The sequence below is a fragment of the Hemiscyllium ocellatum genome, chromosome 4 (genome assembly GCF_020745735.1).
Source record: "Hemiscyllium ocellatum isolate sHemOce1 chromosome 4, sHemOce1.pat.X.cur, whole genome shotgun sequence".
NCBI classification, from domain to species: Eukaryota; Metazoa; Chordata; class Chondrichthyes; order Orectolobiformes; family Hemiscylliidae; genus Hemiscyllium; species Hemiscyllium ocellatum.
Window position 1 is genome coordinate 31,937,666 of NC_083404.1, and position 24,777 is coordinate 31,962,442.

Genomic DNA, 24,777 nt, shown 5'->3' on the forward strand with positions numbered 1-24,777 from the left:
ACGTATAGCACCTGGACTGCAGCAATTCAACAAAGCAGCACACCGCCACCTTTTCAGCGCAACTGGAGACAGGCAATAAATGTTAATCCGGCCCAGTTAAGAATCACCAAATGTTAAGTCTGTTTCTCTCTTCACAGATGCTCTCAAATATGCTGAGTGTTTTCATTCCATATCTCTATCAGCTACAGTATTTTGTATTAATCCAAATCCCTTTTGAAATTTTGATTTAAATTTCCTTCCACTGGCAATGCTACCAATGGCAACGTACTACAGATCATAGCAATTAATTGAGGATTAAAAAAACTTCTCATTTCTCCCTTAATGTCAATGTTTCCTCTGGTTACAGACTTTCCTATCAGTAGAAAAAAAATTCTCTGTCTACACCAAAATTCTCATGTTTCAGCAATGTCTGGAATCATTTGAAATGTAATAAAAAAATCCACTGACACCTGGTTCCCATGCCTTTCGGAGGATTAACCAAAAGCTATTGAAGAATTGTATTGGTTAAAATTGACAGCTGGAAAATAATTAATATTGTCTTTTTCTTTATCTACGGTAAAGGATGGTATGGTGTGCTTACCTTTATTGATCAGGGAATTGAGTACAAGAGTCAGGCTGTCATGTTGCAGCTTTGTAAGATTTTGGTTAGACTATACTTAAAAAGTATTGTGTTCAATTCTAGTCGCCACATTACAGGAAAGATGTGAAGGCTTTGGAAGGGGTGCAGACGAGGTTTACCAGGATGCTGCCCAGATTAGAGGATATGACCTATAAAGAGAGGCTGGAAAAACTCGTTGTTTTCTCTTGAGCAGTGGAAGCTAAGGAAAGACTTGATAGAACTTTATAAAATTATGAAATGCATAGATAGGGTTGGCAGTCAGAATCCTTTTTCCAGAGGTGAAACGTGTAGTACAAAGGGGCATGCATTTAAAGTGAGAGGGGGCAAATTCAAAAGACATGTGAAGGGCAAGATTTTTGTACAGAATATGATAGGAATCTGGAATGCACCATCGGGGTGGTGGTAGAAGCAGATATGATAATGGACTTTTAGATAATCACATGATTACGCAAGAAATTAGGGATATAGATCAAAGGCTGGCAGAAGGGATTAGTTTCATTTGGCGTCATGTTCGGGACAACATTGTGGGCCTAAGAACCCCTTCTTGTGCTGTACTGTTCTATGTTCTTTAGAGAAGACCAACCATTATCATATTGAATGGTGGATCAGGCACGATATGCTGAATGGTCAAATCTTGGTCTTATTTTCTATGTTTGACCTCCTCAACATATTTGTGGAAGTAACAGCCCAAATGGAATATATAAAGACCTCCTTACTGTGCAGTTTCTGAGAAGCATTTGACAAAGTATCCATTTATTGTAAAGACAATTAGGGATGGACAATAAATACTGAGCAATTCAGCAATATTACATCACATTAATGAATAAATAAATCAAAAGTCAGTTATACTAAATCTTCACATTTTGACTTTAAGTAAACCCTCAGAAAAAGACAATATTAATTATTTTCCAGCTGTCAATTTTAACCAATACAATTCTTCAATAGCTTTTGGTTAATCCTCCGAAAGGCATGGGAACCAGGTGTCAGTGGATTTTTTTATTACATTTCAAGTGATTCCAGACATTGCTGAAACATGAGAATTTTGGTGTAGACAGAGAATTTTTTTTCTACTGATAGGAAAGTCTGTAACCAGAGGAAACATTGACATTAAGGGAGAAATGAGAAGTTTTTTTAATCCTCAATTAATTGCTATGATCTGTAGTACGTTGCCATTGGTAGCATTGCCAGTGGAAGGAAATTTAAATCAAACTGAAGGATAAACAGCAATGAGTTTTCATAAGAGGAGTTAAGTCAGGTGGGAGTGGGGAGCATTAAAAACTCAGTATTAAGACAATCATGGAGTCATAGAGATGTACAGCACCAAAAAAGACCCTTTGGTCCAACTCTTCCATGCTGACCAGATATCCTAACCTAATCTGGGCCTATTTGCGAGCACTTGGCCAATAATCCTCTAAACCCTTCCTATTCACGTATCCATCCAGCTGCCTTTTAAATATTATAAATTATACCAGCCTCACCACTTCCTCCAGCAGCTCATCCCATACACACACCACCCTCTGCATGAAAATATTGCTTCTTAGATTCCTTTTAAATCTTTCCCCTCTCATCCTAAATCTATGCCCTCTAGTTCTGGACTCCCTTACCCCAGGGAAAAGACCTTGTCTATTTACCCTATCTATACCCTTCATGATTTTATAAACTTTATAAGGTCACCCCTCAGCCTTCAATGCTCCAGGGAAAACAGCCCCAGCCTATTCAACCTCTCCCTGTAGCTAAAGTCCTCCAACCCTGGTGACATCCTTGTAATTCTTTTCTGAACCTTTTCAGATTTCACAATATCCTTCTTATAGGAAGACCAGAATTGCACACAATTTTCCAAAAGTGGCCTAACCAATGTCTTGCACAGTTGCAATATGACATTTTCAGTTGCAGAAAAGATTTGTACTTACATTCAATGTAAAACAATGTTCATTGTAAGCTTTTGGGTCTGGTGACCTTCCTCAGAAGAGTTTCGCGGAAGGGTGACTGGACCTGAAACGTTAACTCCAATTTCTCTTCAAAAATGCTGTCAGATCTGCTGAGCTTTTCCAGCAATATGTTTTTGTTTCTGATTTACAGCATCCACGGTTCTTTTGTTTTCACTGTAAACAGTTTGTCAGTAACCCTCAAATCCCACACAGGCCTCTAAATGTCATTCCATAGAACTACTGGTTTGGAAAAAAATATTAAGGGCCTGTGTCTTTAAATAAATCAGGTAGGCAGAGAGAGAGAGAAATCTTTGCAAAGTGGTTATATTTGTTGATTATACCAAACTTGAAAGGAGAATAGAATAGAGGAAAACAACTCACATTTAAAAATAGTTAGACAAAATTAGTATAAGAATTGAAAAATGACATGGAATTTAATGCAGTCATGTGCAAAGTACATTGGATGGGAAACTAAGCAACAAACATGGCCAACAGCAAAGTTGAAATACCCAACTTTTGAAATGGAAGGAGATCTAATGTGGCGAAATTGATTTTAATTGTTGGCAGAAAATGGGCACATATTATCACAGCTCATTATTATTACCTATTCAATTTCCTTTTTATTGATAAAAGGAAATATCAATAGGCTTTCAATTCACTATCAAGCATTTTGCTCTATTGCTCAAGACTAACTTCACCCTTTTTGCAGTTTTAGTAATTTTTAATAATGACTCTGCTAATATAAAGCAGTACTCAATAAAGCCAATTGAGCGTTGGGACTGCATAACCAAAACAACCGAATGTGAGTGAGACCAAATAGGGATCAAACTGATGGGCTGATTGGCTTCCTTCTAAACGATAGTAACTCTCAAGTTGGGGCATGGGAGTTCAGAAATTTCCATGGAGAATCTTACCCTACTGATGGGATCTTCAGGTGAGGTCACGTGTAGAGCTGGGACCAGACTGATGAACATCAGAGGTGAATGGGTAAGAGAAAGGCAGTTGGAATATAATATGAAAAAACTGACAGGTAATTCACTTTGGTAGGTGAAAGAAGTGCAAAGTATTTTTAAATGGTAAGAGATTGAAAAGTGTAGATATACAAAGGAATCTAAGTGTCATTGTTGATAAGTCATTACAGGATAATATGCAAGTGCAGCAAACTAATTGGAAGGCTAATAGCATATAGCTTTTTTGCAAGTGGATTTGAGTACTGTAGTGAAGTCTTGCTTCAATCTTTTGGAAGTTGGTTAGACTGCAATTAGTATGCTCTGTGCAGTTTTGGTTTCCTTATCTCAAGATATTAATATCAGAGATGGAGTTCAACAAAGATTCACGAGACTTTTCATGGGATGGCTGGAAAATCCTATGAAGAGAGGTGATCTCATTGAAACTGACAAAATATTTAAAGGGATATGCAGGTAAGATGTTTGGGGAGTCTCAAACCAGAAGGAATAATTTAAAAAAAGGATTACCACTTCGATCTGAGGTGAGAAATTATTTTAGGGTTCTGAACATTTGGAATTCTCTACTACATAAGGCCATGAAGGAGCAGTCTTCGGAATCTAAAAAGATATTACTTCATGGAGGCAGTTCAGAGAAGATTCACCCACATGACTTCTGGTGTAGAGGGATATTTCCTCTCATACGAGAGTCTAGTACTCAAGGACACAGTCTTAGAATCACAGGGTGCCAATCTAAAAATTGGGAGATGAAGAGGAATTTCTTCCCTCAGAAGTGTTGAGGGTCTTTGGAACTCCTTGCCACAAAACACCGTAGGGGCAGTGTGCTTATATATATTTGAGGCTGAGGTAGATTCTTGATCAATAGGGAATCAAAGGTTATGGGGAAAGGGCAGCAGAACTAATAAAGTTAGTTCTCTTTTGAATTCTGGCTTTGCCACCATGGTCATATCTCTCCACTAGTCTGTATAAATCATTAAAGAAGTCATCAATGGTGTCTCCTGGCTAATATATTCTCCTATTTAATCATATTTTCAATAACTTTATTAGTTCTGCTGATGAAATAATTGTCAAAAGTTTTCAGTATGTCTTGCTGCTGAAATAAAGAACTGCAGATGCTTGTGCTCTGAAACAAAAACATAAACTCAACAGCTCTGGCAGCATTTGAGAGAGAAAATAGTTAATGCATTGAGTCCAGTTATCTCCTTCAGAACTGATACTAATAATTGATATCATCATTTACCAGATATCGTGAATTCTGTAAAGAAATACATTTCATTATTCGGCTTCTGTGTATCCAGTTTAACAGCTGTTTTATACCTCAAGAATGGTTTTTTCCATGATGTCAAATTTGTGCTACATTGAATTTCCTCTGAAATTAAACCTTCCTGGCAATACTATTTCTGATGTTATGACTTCCTGATGTAATTAGTATTTTATGTTCTTTAGAGATTTTTATTTTTAAAGTAGGGATGATTCTCCTGTATGTTGCTGCTGTTCTGGAGAGTTCTCTTTCTCTTTGTAGCTTTAATGGGAGTTTTCCACCTTTTGTAGTTTTTTTTAAGGATTTCCTGCTCTTCATCGTTGTCTCTGAAAAAAAGTTACATTAAACCAGCATTGTTCACTTCTTTAAACTGGCTAATGCTTAAATAACAGCATTTGTGATTTTCTGACTCTCCACTCTTGGATTACACAAGTTTCTTTCTTCATCGCTTTAGTCTACTTTTCTTTAACTATGCTTCATGGCATCCATGATTTGTGCCGGAAATATCTAATCTGAATTGCAACTTTAAGTTCTCCACCTTTCAAGGAAGGAGACAAATTTGTAAATAATAGACCAGCCAGCCTAACAACTGTCATTGGGAATCTGCTGGAATTCGATATTAAAAGGGAGGAGCAGCAGCAGGCTGGTGTGTAGTTTAGAATAACACTGTTAGCATGAGGGCCAATTCCCAAACTAGGTGAAGTTAACCTCAGGATCGCATCTTCACTCTGTCCTGCAGTAAAATCATGGCACTTAGCTGTAGGTCAGTTGAATAATTGAACACGGGTGTTATATGGTTGGCCAGTTGATTCTGATTGTTCAAAGTGTTGCTATTAAGGAGGAAACGGGGAACTAGAGGCTGCCATGCTTCTATGTCATTGAAAAAAAAGACTTGAACACAGTCCTTGCAGAGAATCCATCTCTTTTTATGAACAGATGTCACTTCGATCAAGTGCAATGAGGCACTTACAAGCTTGACTAATTATTTTAATTTACTGTTCGTGGCACCTTAGGGAACTCAGGATTATTCAATAAGTGTTGCTCAATCATGGAATCAGATCTAATTGTAGACATTTTATTTCAGGTTTTGCAAACATGAACTGGTTGAGTACAGTCTGTACTCAACATGGATATCTTAAGGAATGATGTTTGATTCAATTAATTGAATGGTAGGTTGAACAGGTAAAGCAAGACGTTTTCATACTCCTGCTATGCAGTGGTGATGCAAGTGATAATTTCCAGGATGCTGTTGGCAGTTCAAAAAGATACTGTTTACACAAACTTGAACCATACTGTGCATGAATTTCAGTGTCAGTGTAATGCCAGTTAGGCTGGCTGAAATCAAACAACACATTCATTTGGTTTTAATATGCAACTGTATACAACTAGGCCAAAGTAACAAAACACAAAACAAATGCCTACTGTTGGATGCAATTCCACAATTAGGCTGCACTGCTGACAATCCTGCATGTTCTAACAGTTACACTAATAATCAATCAATTTAGATTAGATTAGATTAGATTTGATTACTTAGTGTGGAAACAGGCCCTTCGGCCCAACAAGTCCACACCGACCCGCCGAAGCGCAACCCACCCATGCCCCTACATTTACCCCTTACCTAACACTACGGGCAATTTAGCATGGCCAATTCACCTGACCCACACATCTTTGGACTGTGGGAGGAAACCGGAGCACCCGGAGGAAACCCACGCAGACACGGGGAGAATGTGCAAACTCCACACAGTCACAGTCAGTCGCCTGAGTCGGGAATTGAACCCGGGTCTCAGGCGCTGTGAGGCAGCAGTGCTAACCACTGTGCCACCGCGCCGCCCACTTAATTAGTTATAATTAAGTTATAATTAGTTATAGGTGGCTCATTTATGCTTGCCAAGAGTGACCATTCATATGCTGGGGCTGATTTTCTGAAAATCAAATATAAATAAGCTTTGCATTTTGAAAAATTATTCGAAGGTATGGGGTGCTTATCGTTCCCCATTGGCTGGAATGTTGCTATTTAGCAAGTAATCCAAATCGACTTGCCAACAATTTAGTGCTATTTTTTAATCCAGTCGCATAAACTGTTGTGACCATTTAAAATTTGGCATTCTTGTGTTTTGCCCTGATGAATACAAGACAAAACAGTTTTGACAACATCTCTATTTTCAGCAATATTCAAGTTCTGTACATTTAATTTATTACATAAATGATTCAGACTTGGACCAAAATAAACAAATGAAGTCATTAAAAGCCCATCCCACAGAAGTATTGACTATTGATAGGACATTCATATGCCACAAATTACCAGTTTTTTCCCCATAATTTCATCAGAACAATTACATATTTAGTGGTATTATCCTTCATACATGCTTCATAGGGTTCATCTGTCAAACCCTTATTGTAATCTTTTGCAATAATCAACTTTTGTGACTCAAAAGCAAGATAATAATGTTATATACAGTTTATTGCCAGTGTATGCACATTTGTAAGCACATAACTATAAATACATCAAATAATACAGTGTAAACCAAATTACTATTCACGTAACACTATATCCTTGATGTAGGTGCTAAAAAAGCCAGTAACCGATTTGCTTAAAATCTTTAAATACATTTCTACAAATTTTTCATTAAACAAAAAAAAGGGCAACTCCCTAACAGCAGCAAAACAACAGTCTGATCATGTTTTGCTTTCCCAGTGAGATTCATTTTACCAGATGCATTCACTTTTAGTTTTGGACTTTACAAATCCAGCTCCACGAGCATCACCATCACAGAACAACTGGCAACAAAACTATTTCCAGTATTGACTTAGGACATGTCATTGAATGTTAGTCATTATTCAACCAGGTAAAAGTAGTAGACTTTTTCTTTCAAGTGAAAGTTACATTAATAGGATGAAAGAATATCAATCCGCAATAAGAGGTAGAGAGAACACTAATGTAAGGTGCTGACATCTCCACAGTGATCCACCTTCATTGTTTTCCCAAATGGGCACTGTCAATATTTTATGACCTTCACTTACTGCACACACATATTAGAAATTGATGTTAAGTTTCCTGGAATATTTAAACAAAGCCATCACAGACAAGGAGGTCAGTAGCATCATCACAATTGTTGTCTACTTAAAGTTACTGCTGAGGCAAAACTTGCCACATAGGCTTTTTTTTTTACCTGTTCATTAAACTAGAAACTTAGAAATACATACTAAATATAAACAAGTTACATACTGAGTGTGCTTGTGTAGAGCACTCCACTCCGATGCACCCTGCTTGAAGAAGGGATGATGACACGTGTCCATTTTGTAAAGGTACAAATCTCACACAACTTGTACCTATCCACAAATCTACTACTGAGAAATAGGACAGATGACGCGCTGCTGCTCAGGAATGCTCAGCTCTTCTAGCTTTCTTCTGTTTAGCTTGCATTACTTTTACTGAGCGAACAACAGAATGAATCAGTGAATAGACAAGTGACACTGGCAAAACCAGACAATTCTAGCCCCAGCTCTTCCACAAACATTAAGTTACAATCCCTAAAGTTTTGTTATGACAGCATGCACCCAAAACAAGGCAGTTTGCTACTGCTTCAATCTGGTTCTGGTCTGACTTACTGGAGGCATATCCTTTACCAATCATTTTTGATATCTAACCAGAAGTAAATTATGAAGTAAAAGGAAACTGTAATGCTGCTGGATAGTAGCAAAAACACTTTTCTGAAGCTTAAAGCATTCCTTTTTAATCATAATTAGCATTTTATTTATATAACTGTAACACTGGTAAACATTAATTAGAAGAAACACAGGAGTCTGAATGAGAAGAATTGATTTGAGTTTTATCTGAATTGACTAATACTGTTTCCTCTGATCTGGAATAAATTCTGGTGCAACAGTCACATGCAGGCTGAGGAAAGTCATTTGTTGTATACAGCTGTGATGTATCAAGTTCCAAAGAAGAGTCTTGAAAAACTGGTTGTTCTGTCCCCATTAGACCCATTTTAAAAAGCTGCTATTTCTAGCTTTGACCAGTGAGATCTGACGCTGAGCCACTTGTGCTGGAGCCAGTTTGTGCACGTTTAATGTACAAGTTTAACAATTTCATCTGAAACACAAACAAATTTACAATGTTACTTTTTCGATATATGTGATTTAAACAGGACTGCAAATACTACACACCGTCTAACAGCAAAAATCATGGTCTCAGTGGAAAAATCATGAGGGTAATAAATCATAACTACAAATAAAATCTGATGAATAGGTTCTATTAATATAATAAACAGTAATATGGAGATATGAATATTGCTTAAGTATTTGTATAAGATTATAAACATTTCACGTTATGTAACTATTCCAAATGTCACAAATTAAGAAAATAAATGGAATTCACATAGATTGAGGCTGTTAAGATGATAAGCATTCAACTTATTTCACAAAGGCCACAAATGTTACAATTAAACATTTCATATAACACTCAAATATTTGTGATGACCTTGTTTGTGATATAAAATTAAGTGTACATATTATATTGTTAACATTATTTTACTTTTTAACAAACATGGCATTCTAATCTCCATAACTGACAACCAATGTGGGTTGTGAACTACCATGTAGAACATCTGAGATTATTAAGTGGATTTAAAGTATAAAATGATCATAATGATTGATCAACTGTATTGAGCAGAGTTAACGTCTTGAGACCAAAACAAATTTTCTTCAAAGGCATTTTGAAGTAGTCAAATTGGACTCAAACTATCAGATGCAAAACATTAATTCTTTCTCCAGATGCTGCCAGACCTCCTGAATTTCTCCAGTATTTGCTGTGTTTGTATTGTAGACCTTCTCCCTTTTTAAAATTCATACCTATATTTGTGTGTACGTGTTGGATGTCACATTTTATTATTTTTCCTCAGTGTTAGTAGAAAAACATTCCCTTTCTTTGCCTGTAACACATATGCCAGACTGCATAGGTCTGCAAGGTTCCTTTCTCTGACCAAAAACTTATGTTCTTTTCAGATACTAACCTACAAATTACCAAGTTTGTTGAATTCAATTTAATAAAGTGTTCATTCAACATTAGAATCATGGCACTGTCTGACTAGGTTTCCTGAAGGAATACAGTACAATGCTTTTCGGCTTACCGCCAATGGTATTTATCCATTCACCATGTAATTTAGACCGCTTTGGAAACTTACAGGCATGGCAGGAGGCCTTTTGGTTCATCATGTGTGCATCAACCAAAGAGAAGCCATTCCGTTGCTAGAGTTTTATCTCTTGCCTTATAGATGATGGAACTTCAAATACATGTCCAAGTACTTTTTAACTTTGAGGTTTCTATCTCTACAACAACTTTAGATAGAACGTTCCAAATTCCTCTTGAAATTCCTAAAACCACTGTTTAGATCACCTTATACCTCTATACAAAAAGTAATTGGTCCAAGAAATACTGACATAATTACATTATGAATTCCTTCATTCACATTTGTAATAGAAACGACCAATGTAAAAGTGTCAGATTGCAGTACCTAAAATGGGACATAGGAATCTAAATATATTATGACACCTGTATGTACAGTTTTCATTGTAAATGGGGATGGTGGAATCCATGCATTTGGTAAACTGCATACAAATATAGAAATTTGAATTTACAACTAAGAAACATTAAGAAATGTAAATTGTGACATTTGCTTTATGCATGCTTTCAATTTCTTGAGTTTTCTTTTGCCAATATCATCCATTGAAACATAATTGTTAGCCTGAAAGGTTACCACACATTTTAAAGAAAATTATATAAACAGTTGATTTCTTAGCTTGAATTGCTAATGTTGTATGTAGCTATATCACTGAGTACAGAAAATTTTCAATTTAAGTAAAATAACAAATTAAAGCTTTACAATAAAATATATAAAAATAATATTTTACCTTGCTACCAGTAAGTTGACCAAGGTGGGGTTTAAGATCTTCACCAATAACTGAATAGATGGCTACAAGGCAAAATACACTGGCTTTCCGAACACTGCTCTCTGTGTTGTCATAACCCTGAAAACAAATTATAGGTGAACGAAACAAAATGATTCTTCGGCCCTACTGTCATAAAGTACCTTTTAGAATGATTTGTGACATATTGCTTGATACCTTCACCCAAGAAATAAAACATCTTTCAAGTCTTGAAATTTCAGTTGGCCTAACATCTACAGTACTGTTTTCTAAACATTTGTCTACTGTGACCCCAATCTGAGGATTGAAAATTGTCATGAGCCTTCAGTAAATAGTGGGGATAGAGAAGACCTTGGAGAGAAAGGTTGGCCATTGCTGCCTCAGAACTCGTAACTCAAGTTTAGGAAGGCTTCTAATCTACAGACTTTTAAGGGACAGAATGTCAGATCTCTACTATGCATTCAGTAAAAGAATATCTTAATTTCTCTCTTCATAACCTCTACTTCTTGTATCTTCTCCCAAAGTCCTGTATCATTTTGAATTCCTTGATTAGGATTAAGTCCCAACCTTCTAAACTCAAGGGAATAAAAAACAAGTTAATGCAACATGACTGGACAATTTAACCATTTCAGGAGATTAGGTTAGATTACTTACAGTGTGGAAGCAGGCCCTTTGGCCCAACAGTCCACACCGACCCACTGAACCGTATACCATCCAGACCCATACTCCTACATTTACCCTTCACCTAACACTGCGGACAATTTAGCACACAGATTTCACTTCCTGTCAAAATTGAAAGCTTCCTCAACTCTTTCTTGGAAAGACTGTAGGCCACATGAGACATGAACCTATGCAGGGAAGTTCATTTGAAAAGCATGTGGGAATCTCAGTTAAGAGAACAGCAGAACCTAGCTGCATATACGCCAGTTCAAGGTGTTCAGATTTGTAGATTAGCCAGAATACAGAGGCTTGGTTCTAATTCTTGTCATCTTTGACAGCAAAAATAATTTCAATAAGTGCAATTTGTACATTCATGCCAATCTGATGCAGAAATGGATTCAACTGTCATTAGTATCTGAGTAGACAGTATTTATTAACACTATTGGCAAAACTAACAGTGTAGATGCTTTCAGAAGTGTTGCTTTGGGCATTGTTTGAAAGCACGTATGGTCCAATACTTTTCATTTTTCAGGATGTCGGAAAAATGCAGGAAATCTTCTATAGCCTTTTGTAAATTATCAATTAATTGTAGTAGGCATTGGTCTTCCTATTTTGTAACAGCACAGAAAGTAGAGCATGTTTAAGCTCAGAAAGCTTGGTCAAACTGCTGGAGACATTTTGTTTAAACAGACAACACAAAAATAGGCTATTCAGCCTATGACAGTCCTGGCCATTTGAAACAGCTATCCAATTAGTCCATTACACTGTTCTCTCCTTTTCAATTCCCTTTTGAAAGTTCCAATCACTTTTTCCAGATTATTAGAAATCACAGACTAGGAAATGGTTTTCTTCTGGTTCTGCTGTCAATTAGCTTGTTTCGGTGTTTTCTGGTAACAGGCACTTTTGAAATTGTAAAAAGTTTCTCCTCAAATACTCTTTTAAAAGAAGTAATGAAAATCATGAAAGGTTTTATAAGATCTCCTCTAGACTTTTTCTGTTCTCAGCACAACAACCCCAGCTTCTCTGATCTTATTTTTTAGAATTGCAATTTCTCATTCAGGATGCTACTCAGTAAATTTCCTGTGTGCAGTATTGGTCACACTGGGGCCACAGTACCCCAGAGGGGGCTTTATTTCAACATAATTTCCTTTACTTTGTACTCTGTGCCTCGATTTATAAAGCTCAGGGCTCTTTCTTTCAAAAACTTAACTTGTCCTGAGCTGCTAACATCTGATCCTGAAGCTGCTTTGAAATTGTATGATTTTGTTTTCACAGCCTCTTGAGCTTTCCAAAATGTATAATTTCACATTTTGAAATATGGTCCTAATATGGGCAATCAGAAGGAGGCTCTACATGTATCACCACCATGTTGAACACCATTTAGAGGAAGCACTGAATGGACATCACAAAATGGCCCAGAAGCACCAATACTGATCGAGCTGGTTGAGTCCTAAAAGGCATAGCTGTGGTAGTTGGAACCAACAAGTGGGGAAAAATATATGCAACCTATTCCCCACCATTCTCTCTGTCACTGCTTCATGTGTCCATAATAGTGCAGTTAAGAGTGTTATGAAGGTGTAGAGGTGTACTGTACGTTTAAGAGAGTTGAAAAGCTAGCAAGGACTGACAAAGCACAGAGTCCCGAACAAGGCAACAATGTAACATTTAGTCGAAAAAAATAGCAGCATCTGGGTTGCCATGAAACAAAAAACAAATTCGAATTTGGCCAGTTTAAATTATGTCCCAAGACACCGAAACCCAATCAACTTGAATTTAGTATTTTGGTCATATTAAAATCAATGAAATGATCTGATGTTTTGAGATATAAAACCAGACATTTTGAACAGATGGGGAGAACTGCCAAAGACCAACAAATGTAGACTGCTAGCTGAAGAGCCCTCTTAAAAGGTACCTGTCTGTGCAGGACAGAGGCCGACCTGGAGAGAATGTACAGAGGAAAATCTACAAAGGAGAATCGTTAAAGCTGACCGTTGCAAAATGTGATTTTTGCTTTGTAAATCTTAAATCGGGATTTTTAAAAAGAATCAGGGACTAGTATTGTAGAGTGGGAGGTAGAAAATAGTCTTTAAGAGAAAGGACTTGTAATTAGTTATTGGTTTTAATATTCTCTGTAGTTCCATGAAAAGCAAGGCAATTCCAATCTGGGGTCAATGACAAATCCTCTGCTGACTGGTGTCACACCTAAGTCAAAGGAGGGTGGTTACGGTTGTCAGAGGTCAATCACCTTGGTCTCAGGACATCATTCTAAGTGTTCCTCAGGGTAGACATTTTCTAATTAACCTGTTCAGAGATGTTGTTACATATCTCTCTGAAGCAGATGGAGACTTGAAACTGGATTTCCTGGCTTAGAATTATACACACTACCTCTGCCCCAGAAAAGCCCCTATATATTCCACAGAGTGTATCCTTGATGAAGCAGCCGAAGATGGTTCAGTCTATGACTTAACCTCCATCGTAACATTAGAAGTGGTGATGCTTGCTCATGATGGCACTTTGTTCGACATGGGCTGATAAGTGGCAAGTAATTCACATTATACAAGCAATGATGATCTCATGAATGATTCTAATGCTCTTTGGTGTTTAATGGCATCATCATCAGTGAATCTCCCATTGTCAACATCTTGGGGGTTAACACTGATTAGAAACTGAGCTCATTTCTGTGATGAGCAATTCATCTCGTGTTTCTTCAGTCAGGTGTGGGAATACAATATTCTGAGTTTGCCTTGATTTGTACAGCTCCAACATTTAAGAAACTTGACACCACCCAGGGCAAAGCAACCAGTTTCACTGGCACTTCATCCACTACCTTCAACGTTTAACGTTTTTCACCACTCACATGGTGACCGCAGTGTGTACCATCTACAAAATGTACTGCTTTATCATCATCTTCCAAACGAATGATCTCTACCACTTGGAAGGACAAGGGAAGCACATAGATGGGAACACCATCACTGCAAGTTCTCATCCAGGCCACACTTCAATTTGGATCCGTATCAGAATTCTTTCAAAATTCCTGCAACTCCCTTCCTAATATCATTGAGGAATGCAGCGGTTCAAGAAAAGATTCACCACCTTTTCCAGGATAATGAAAGGTGGGCAACACCCTCTAGCTTAGCCAGCAACAACAACATTCATGAACAAAAAACAAACCTCCTCAGGGGTGAGAATGCAATGTAACCTGTAACAATAAGGCTCTCTGCTATTTTCCCATTGCTCTCTTCACCCCCAAGCTCATGACCATGGAACAGGGAAAACTCTGCCCAATGTTTCAGACGTCTGACCTTTCTCACTTTGTTGCTTTTATCATAGAAGCTCGCTTGTCTGCAAAGTTTTTCCAACATTTTCTATGCTCACTGCTACTGTCTTGTTTTTTTGTAAATTTACTACCTCTCTGCCAATACCTCTAAACGCATGAACATCAGTTTTACTAATATATTTGATTTCTGACACTATCAAATATCTCATCAAAGTCCATATACACTGCTATACTCTTGCCAACATGCTGAGTTTGTCTAACACATTCTGTATGTAATTTATTAACATGTTTTCTTCATGAAAATTAATTTTGTTGCAGTTTATAATCTGCAAAACCTTCCCCACTATTTGCATTAGATTAGATTACTTACAGTGTGGAAACAGGCCCTTCGGCCCAACAAGTCCACACCGACCCGCCGAAGCGCAACCCACCCATACCCCTACATATTACCCTTTTTTTTAAAAAGATATTTTTATTAGAAATTTAATATTTTGACAGATTTACAAAAATAAACAGAACTTTCAAGCACAAAACATTAATATAAAAATAGATCTTAAATATATCAAAATTCAAAGGAATGATACTAAAGAAGAAAGAAAAACAATGAAACTCAGTTAACTACTAATCTAATCCACAATTATCCAGAGTGTATAGTTGAGTCACTTACATCCTTCAAACAAGAGAAAATGTTCTCTAATACACTCATAACAGTATAATAAAAAGGAAACTATTTCCAAACAATAAGAACAAAAAAAAACATGTTTGAATGGAGATCCTCCCCCTTGTTCTCAGGGGGCCTTACTTCCTTTCTAAAGGTCCACCATATCCTCTCCCAAACAGTGTCCCACCCTTGACCCGGGCGCTCCTTAATAGGATTTAGATATAATACCGAGCTAGAGTTAACAGTGAGCGGCCCACCCCCACCCCTCCCCACCCATACCTGAGTATATCTGATAGCATCAATGCCACGTACAAACACACATAACTATAAAATTACAACTCCAACAAATTACAGTTAAGTATAATAACATAAAATAGCAAGGGAAGACAACCCTGCTCCCAGAAGCAAAAGTAAAGTAAAGTATCCACTTCTCCCCACGGAGTGTGGAAGAGGCAAGCCAACATAAATTGTCTCTTACGATTTATTTAAACGAGTCTAAAAGTTCCTTAGCCTCTTCTGGTGATCTAAAATTATACTCGGATCCTTCGTGGTTAAAGCATAACGTCGCTGGGTAGCGCAAGGTGTATTGAATATTTAAGTTCCTTAGACATTTCTTCACCTCATCAAACGCCTTCCTCCTTCGTGCCAGAGCCGGGGAGAAGTCCTGAAATAACATAATCTTGGATCCTTCATGGATCATGGCTTTAGGATCCTTTCCAAGATTTCTGGAGGCATCCAGGAGTATCTGCCTCTCCCTATAACTCTGCAGCCGGAACAGGACCGGGCGTGGGCGCTGGTTTGGGCCAGATCCGCGTACTGCGACCCGGTAGGCCCACTCCACCCTTACCCGGTCAGTTTCAGCCCCCAGGTTTAAAAGCTGGGGCAGCCATCGCTCCAGAAATGCTGCTAACTGTCCCTTCTCTTCTTGTTCAGGGAGGCCCAGAAGACGGATATTCTTTCTCCGATTTCTATTATCCAGGTTATCGATGTAAATTTCAAAGGCCCGGACTCTCTGCTCCAGAGCTCGCACCTGTTCTGCAGCTGTTTGTGCTGCAGCCTCGGAGGTCGTGGCCTTTAGCTCCGCCCCCTCCACTCGGCCCTGCAGTTCCTCAATAGCCTGGCTGTGCTTTTGTAACTTTTCTTCGAATGAGTTCCATCTCTGTCTGGATTCTGCGATGAAATTGACGAGTGTCGTTTCCAGCCTGGCAATCATCTCTTCAAGGCCTGTTTTTACATCAGCTGCAGCCGGAGGAGGAGAGGAGGGTGGGGGAGGGGTCTTTGTTTTCTGAGAGCTGCGGGATCCCTTTGGTTTACTCATTATCCACTTAATATTAAACTGCTTAAATATAATAGTAAGCAGCTAATTAAGGTTAGAAAATTTTTTTGGGTGGTTTGGTAAGTGTGGTGGGGGTGAGTAACTCACTTTACCCAGGTTTTGGGAAGAGCACTGTAAACTCAGACTTGCTGAGTCGCCGCCATCTTGGATCTCGTCACATATTACCCTTTACGGTTGGCTGAATATGGTTGTTTTTTGCTCTCCCCATTTTTAAGACAACACAGTTGTTATCCTCCAGTTTTCTAGAATCAATTCTATGTTCAAGGAGCTTTGAATGACGGTAGCCATTGCCACTATCATTTCCATGTTTATTTCCTTCAACAACCAAGGATGCAGTCCAATTTGTACAAGTGACATTTTCTATTTAAGTGTTACCAAGCTTTTAAGAACGCTTCATTTTTAGTCCATACAATTTATCCACTACCTTCTCTACTACTGCAACAATGATAGGATTCTAATTTTTATAAATACAGCTGCAAAATACTTGTAGCAGCTCAGCAAAGCACTTTGGATTGCTAGTTTGTTTTCAAAGTGGTCCCATCCAGCCTTTCAACTACTTTTTTTTAAACTCTTGAAAAGTATTAAATGTGCCATTTTATGTTTTCTGACACACTATCTTTTCCCTTTCCTTTTGGTTGTGAACTGAATGCTTTGGGAAAACATCGAAATTATGACATCCTTTCCCCAAATGAAGAAGGTATTCTACATAACATTGCATAAAACTTTAAATTCAAACAACTGCTACTGCAGACTTAATAGAACAAAATATGAACGACAGGCAATCCATGGGTTCAACAGTGGACAGTCGAGAACTAGAACTACTGTGTAATGAATCCATCTATCACAGGCTCTCAAAATGGGAGCTGCAGTTTTCTGAAGGCTTTTAAAACATATTGCAGGACTGTGAAATAATCTCTCCAGTGGTCAATGGAGAGGAAAACACAAAGAAAAAAAGACACTAGGGTTCCCATTTATGCACCTTTCCTTGCACCCTACCTGTCATGGATTTCAATGTTGAGTCATGAATTCAGTACAAAAAGGCTAGGAGTTACTGGGAATAAGAAAAAGTAGTGAGAGGTCAGTTTCTGCTGTAGTATCTGGATAATATCCACCCTGAGTCACAGAACAGGACTTTCCTTGCAGACTTCTGAAATCAATCAGCAAACTATGTGTCAGAGCCAGCACTGTGAATTTTCCTGGAATAGCTAATTAGTCGTTAGAGATGTACAATTAAAGATGGCAGGTGGACTTTTAATGATTGCAGGTTAGATCTTTTCCACTTTGAAAAAGAACGTAAATAATAGAGGGTACCCTCAATGGAAGTTAATTTTCCCTCCAAATTTTATAAGATTTAAATTAAAAGATTGGTTTTGTAACTAGGCTAGGATGCAAGGAGCAGGAGAATCAACGTTTCGGGCATGACCCCTTCTTCAGGAAAGAGGAGAGTGTGCCAAGCAGGCTAAGATAAAAGGTAGGAGGGGGGACTTGGGGGAGGGGTGTTGGAAATGCGATAGGTGAAAGGAGATTAAGGTGAGGGTGATAGGCTGGAGTGGGGGTGGGGGTGGAGAGGTCAGGAAGAATATTGCAGGTTAGGAAGGTGGTGCTGAGTTCGAGGGTTGGGACTGAGACAAGGTGGGGGCAGGGGAAATGAGGAAACTGGAGAAATCGGAGTTTATCCCTTGTGGTTGGAGGGTTCCTAGGCGGAAGATGAGGCACTCTTCCTCCAGCCGTTGTGTTGTTATGGTCTGGCGATGGAGGAGTCCAAGGACCTGCATGTCCTTGGTGGAGTGGGAGGGGGAGTTGAAGTGTTGAGCCACAGGGTGGTTGGGTTGGTTGGTCCAGGTGTCCCAGAGGTGTTCTCTGAAACGTTCAGAGAACGTTTGCTATGCTATGCTCATCCTTGTTCAGCAATTCTACTCCTACGCAAGTATGCGGCCTGTTTCCCCAATATAGAGGAGGGTGGTCTCTGAAACGTTCCACAAGTAGGAAGCCTGTCTCCCCAGTGTAGAGAAGGGCGTTCTCTGGGGAGACAGGCCGCCTACTTGCGGAACGTTTCAGAGACCACCCTCCTCTATATTGGGGAAACAGGCCGCATACTTGCGTAGGAGTAGAATTGCTGAACAAGGATGAGCATAGCAAAGTGCCTTGGCAACTGAAGATAGAAATACATCAACTTTAATAATGATGGAGGGAATATTACTCAATTAAACACAACTACATATCCAACATACTTTTTCATATTGTCCAATTCTAGGTTAGATTCAATCTACAAACTCAAAATGTTCTAATAACTTCACATAGTTAACGCTCTGAAGAATTTTCTTTTAAAATCTACAATTCAATTTAACAATTGTAATTGAATTATCTGTGGTGATTTAAGTTAAAGTATTGTCTCTAAGCATAAACTACAGTGCTTACACTTGCAAAGCGATGATAGCTACATACCATTAACAGACCAGGAATAATTTCAGGCAACAATTGATTCAGAGTCTCTTTATGGACTCTCTCTATGATCTTGGTTTGCATCTTAATGGCTGCCAGATTGATTGGACATTCCGCGGTCTGGATAATAGGACAAAGCACCTTAATACACTGTTCAGGGTTGATGGATATAGCCAGGGCTGTAGCAGCTTCTTCAGCAGCTCTTACGACCTAATGAAATAATACCCAGACGTTAGAATTCTACAGTGCATCTCAATGATTATAAGTTTGTTTTTACCTGTATAGAAAAGGTTGGGGGAGAAGAGGAGGATGAGGACAAGGACAAGGACAAGGAAAAATCAGTAATAAATATGTACAAAAGTCCAGGAATGTTGAAAATGAAACCAAGTCATAGTAATGTTCTGTCAACAGGCAGCACATTGTTTCTTTGCTTCGATAGATTCCTCATGTGCCACTCTTATTCTAACGATTTAGCAGGTTGCATTATTCCATTGCAAAATTGGCAGCCATTTGAAGTGTGATAACTGATAATTTTGCCTCTTGGTTGTCCCTTGTCCACTTTGCCTCTATTCAACTCTTCGCTAGATAATTTAGCTGAGATAATAATAATCATTTTGAGGTTTCCTACTACCATTCAATTGCTAAGTTTTAATGACAAGCTCACTGCTACTTAAAACACCACTCATTTCATATTTAATTGTATCCCAATAACAAGAAGATCAGTGCTGCATGCCCAGCTGGGCAGATCAATTCTACTAATCTACTTGATCATAATAAAATGGTTCATAAAGAGGCCAAATCTTACTAAATGTGTAATTTTTCATTAAATATTTTAAGAAACATTGTTCAACATTTTGTAATATATTAGTTCTTCAAACTATTTTCCTTGTATCAACGTATTATTGTGACAGCCAGATGCAGTACAGAACTCCCTCGTAGAACGCCATGGTTCAAGAAGGCAGCTCTCTGCCACTTTCTCAAGGGCATTTATGGACAGACAATAAATACTCACTTAGCCAGCAATGCATACACTCTATCGACAGTTTTTTACAACATTGCATACTGCGTTTTACAAGCACAGGCTGATTGAGTCTGGTCAGTATTTTACCTCTTGTGGACAACTGAGGGAATGTGCTGTTTAATGCATCTACCAGTTATTGGGATGAACAGCCTGTGTACAGGCATTGCACTGGCAATGAAATTCAAATTACTTGTGTAGTGGGCAGAACAATTATAGAAAATACAAGCATTCTGCTCCTGTACTGTAGAAGCATGAGATAGTTAACTTCATATGTTGCTCATAATTTTGAGATACCTTACTCGATCAGGCGAGGTTGAGATAGACTGGGTACATTTCAGGATGGATTGTGATGGCCTTAGTCTCTTTAGTGAAGATGTGCAATACCAGCGATGATTAGATTGAGACAGCCAATATCCTGTGTTTGTGGGGCTGTTTTATTGCTATAAAGAAACAAAATTGTCCTGCAAGATAGATTTGATGCTCTATTATGGTACTATGCATTGTTTTCAAATAGCTTGGGCCTTATTTGAGGTTGTTGGCAAGTCAAATTTAGTAGCATGGATTTTGGTAATCCCAGTATGTTTATTGACCAGTGGTACTGGCTCGTCATTGGCAGTAATATGGAACCGCTTAGTGGATTCCTTAATTAACAAGACACGAAGAAGCGAAAGTTCCTGAGACTTCTCTATTTCAAAGGTGAATCAGAGCTTGGGATGAAATTCATGAAGATATATAATAGGATACGTAGATGAAGATTCAAATACAATAAATTTCATTCCATGGATTGGAAATATGCGAAGTGTAGGAGGCTAATTGTTATTCAATTGAATCTTTCTTGTGTTGTTGAGAACTGAGCCGAGAGGGGAACCCCTGACAACACTATTTGGGCACATACAATGTCATTAAAGTGGAACTCAATTATGGCAACTGAAAAGTACATAAGTTTAACAGATTTCAAAAAAAAGTGGCATTCCGACACCTCAAGATTAATCTAAATTCTCTGTAACAAGCATGACTATACTGACCAAAATGTACAACATTCTCAGCAACAGGCCCAAATTCTAATTTATTGGACCAGCTGACAAACATGATCACAAAGTCATACTTGCAAGCAAGTTAAAAAAGCACCGCTTACACAGATATCTCTGAAGGAGCAACAAGTTGCCCGAAATGTCGGTTTTGCTGCACTTTGGATGCTGCCTGAACTGCTGTGCTCTTCCAGCATTACTATTCCAGAATCTGGTTTCCAGCATCTGCAGTCATTGTTTTTACCTGGAGGTGCACTTGACAGGATACATCTTTACAGTTAACTATGTCCACATTCATATATGGGTGGCACAGAGGTTAGCACTGCTGCCTCACAGTGCCAGAGTCATAGAGATGTACAGCATGGAAACAGACCCTTCGGTCCAACCTGTCCACGCTGACCAGATATCCCAACCCAATCTAGTCCCACCTGCCAGCACCCGGCCCATATCCCTCCAAACCCTTCCTATTCATATACCCATCCAAACGCCTCTTAAATGTTGCAATTGTACCAGACTCCACCATTACCTCTGGCAGCTCATTCCATTCACATATCACCCTCTGTATGAAAAAGTTGTCCCTTAGGTCTCTTTTGTATCTATCCCCTCACCCTAAACCTATGCCCTCTAGTTCTGGACTCCCCGACCCCAGGGAAAAGACTTTTAGTCTATTTATTCTATCCATGCCCTTCATAATTTTGTAAATCTCTATAAGGTCACCCCTCCGCCTCAGATGCTCCAAGGAAAACAGCCCCAACCTGTTCAGCCTCTTCCTGTAGCTCAGATCCTCCAACCCTGGCAACACCCTTGTAAATCTCTTCTGAACCCTTTCAAGTTTCACAACATCTTTCCGACAGGAAGGAGACCAGAATTGCATGCAATATTCCAACAGTGGCCTAACCAATGTCCTGTACAGCCACAACATGACCTCCCAACTCCTGTACTTAATACTCTGAGCAATAAACGAAAGCATACCAAACGTCTTCTTCACTATCCTATCTACCTGCGACTCCACTTTCAAGGAGCTATGAACCTGCACTCCAAGGTCTCTTTGTTCAGCAACACTCCCTAGGACCTTACCATTAAGTGTATAAGTCCTGCTAAGATTTGCTTTCCCAAAATGCAGCACCTTGAATTTATCTGAAGTAAACTCCATCTGCCACTTCTCAGTCTATTGGCTCATCTGGTACAGATCCGGTTGTAATCTGAGGTAACCCTCTTTGCTGTCCAATACACCTCCAATTTTGGTGTTATCTGCAAACTTACTAACTGTACCTCTTTTGCTTGCATCCAAATCATTTATGTAAATGACAAAAAGTAGAGGGCCCAGCACCGATCCTTGTGGCACTCCACTGGTCACAGGCCTCCAGTCTGAAAAACAACCCTCCACCACCACCCTGTCTTCTACCTTTGAGCCAGTTCTGTATCCAAATGGCTAGTTCTCCCTGTATTCCATGAGATCTAACCTTGCTAATCAGACTCCCATGGGGAACCTTGTCGAATGCCTTACTGAAGTCCATACAGATCACATCTACTGTTCTGCCCTCATCAATCTTCTTTGTTATTTCTTCAAAATTTGTGAGACATGATTTCCCACGCACAAAGACATGTTGACTCCAGAATCAGTCCTTGCCTTTCCAAATACATGTACATCCTGTCCCTCAGGATTCCCTCCAACAACTTGCTTACCACTGAGGTCAGGCTCACCGGTCTATAGTTCCTGGCTTGTCTTTACTGCCCTTCTTAAACAGTGGCACCACGTTTGTCAACTTTCAATCTTCCGGCACCTCATCTGTGACTATCGATGACACAAATATCTCAGCAATAGGCTCAACAATCACTTCTCTAGCTTCCCACAGAGTTCTCGGGTACACCTGATCAGGTCCTGGGGATTTATCCATCTTTAACCGTTTCAAGCCATCCAGCACTTCCTCCTCTGTAATCTGGACATTTTGCAAGATGTCACCATCTATTTCCCTACAGTCTATACCTTCCATATCCTTTTCCACAGTAAATACTGTTGCAAAATATTCATTTAGTATCTCCCCCATTTTCTGTGGCTCCACACAAAGGCCGCCTTGCTCATCTTTGAGGGGCCCTATTCTCTCCCAAGTTATCCTTTTGTCCTTAATATATTTATAAAAACCCTTTGGATTCTCCTTAATTCTATTTGCCAAAGCTATCTCATGTCCCCATTTTGCTTTCCTGATTTCCCTCTTAACTATACTCCTACTTTCTTTTCATGCTTCTAAGGATTCACTCGATCTATCCGGTCTATACCTGACATACGCTTCCTTCTTTTTCTAAACGAAACCTTCAATTTCTTTAGTCATCCAGCATTCCCTATACCTACCAGCCTTCCCTTTCACCCTGACAGGAATATAATTTCTCTGGATTCTTGTTTTCTCATTTCTGAAGGCTTCCCATTTTCCAGCCATCCCTTTACCTGCGAACATCTGCCTCCAATCAGCTTTCAAAAGTTCTTGCCTAATACTGTCAAAATTGGCCTTTCTCCAATTTAGAACTTCAACTTTTAGATCTGGTCTGTCCTTTTCCATCACTATTTTAAAACAAATAGAATTATGGTCGCTGGCCCCAAAGTGTTCCCCTACTGACACCTCAGTCACCTGCCCTGCCTTATTTCCCAAGAGTAGGTCAAGTTTTGCACTCTCTCTAGTAGGTACATCCACATACTGAATCAGAAAATGGTCTTGTACACACTTAAGAAATTCCTCTCCATCTAAAACTTTAATACTATGACAGTCCCAGTCATGTTTGGAAAGTTAAAATCTCCTACAGATTTTTCTTACAGATAGCTGAGATCTCGAAGTTTGTTTCTCAATTTCCCTCTGACTATTGGAGGGGGGGGGGGTCTATAATACAATCCTAATAAGGTGTTCATTCCTTTCTTATTTCTCAGTTCCACCCAAATAACTTCCCTGGATATATTTCCAGGAATATCCTCCCTCAGCACAGCTGTAATGCTATCGCTTATCAAAAATGCCACTCTCCCTCCTCTCTTGCTTCCCTTTCTATCCTTCCTGTAGCATTTGTATCCTGGAACATTAAGCTGCCAGTCCTGCCCATCTCTGAGCCGTGTTTCCGTAATTGCTATGATATCCCAGTCCCATGTTCCTAACCATGCCCTGAGTTCATCTGCCTTCCCTGTTAGGCCCCTTGCATTGAAACAAGTGCAGTTTAATTTATTAGTCCTACCTGTTCCTGACTGTTTGATTCACTTCTGTTCTCAGCTGTACCCGTCTCAGATCGATCTCTTTCTTCACTATCTCCCTGGGTCCCAACCCCCCCACCTTACTAGTTTAAATCCTCCCAAGCAGTTCTAGCAAATCTCCCTGCCAGTATATTAGTCCCCTTCCAATTTAGGTGCAATCCGTCCTTCTTGTACAGGTCACTTCTACCCCAAAAGAGATTCCAATGATCCAAAAATGTGAATCCTTCTCCCATACACCAGCTCCTCAGCCATGCATTCATCTGCTCTATCCTCCTGTTCCTGCCCTCACTAGCTTGTAGCACAAGGAATAAGCCAGATATTACTACCCATGAGGACCTCCTTTTTAAAATTTCTGCCTAATTCTCTGTAATCTCCCTTCAGAGTCTCAACCTTTTCCCTTCCAATGTCGTTGGTTCCAATCT

At 39.1% G+C, this 24,777-nt stretch overlaps 2 protein-coding genes across 10 annotated transcripts in view; both read right to left on the minus strand.

Moving 5' to 3' along the window:
- The window catches only part of LOC132812022 (upstream-binding protein 1-like), a 141,626-nt gene extending 133,153 nt beyond the window's left edge, over nt 1-8,473 (minus strand). The window contains exon 1 of one of the 2 annotated variants that reach the window (XM_060822879.1): nt 8,000-8,473. In XM_060822879.1, coding sequence (XP_060678862.1) covers nt 8,000-8,070 — 71 coding nt within the window. In that variant the 5' untranslated portion in view covers nt 8,071-8,473. The remainder of the gene's footprint in view (nt 1-7,999) is intronic. The other variant, XM_060822881.1, reaches the window with a different exon arrangement.
- Nucleotides 8,474-8,522: 49 nt separating this feature from the next.
- Nucleotides 8,523-24,777, minus strand: part of clasp2 (cytoplasmic linker associated protein 2) — a 332,562-nt gene continuing 316,307 nt past the window's right edge. For 3 of the 8 annotated variants that reach the window (XM_060822868.1, XM_060822865.1, XM_060822863.1), the window contains 3 exons: nt 19,081-19,287; nt 10,687-10,803; nt 8,524-8,869 (listed from right to left, as the gene is read on the minus strand). In XM_060822868.1, coding sequence (XP_060678851.1) covers nt 8,783-8,869; nt 10,687-10,803; nt 19,081-19,287 — 411 coding nt within the window. In that variant the 3' untranslated portion in view covers nt 8,524-8,782. Of the gene's footprint in view, nt 8,870-10,686; nt 10,804-19,080; nt 19,288-24,777 lie in introns of all 8 variants that reach the window. The other 5 variants (XM_060822875.1, XM_060822867.1, XM_060822866.1 and 2 more) reach the window with 2 other exon arrangements.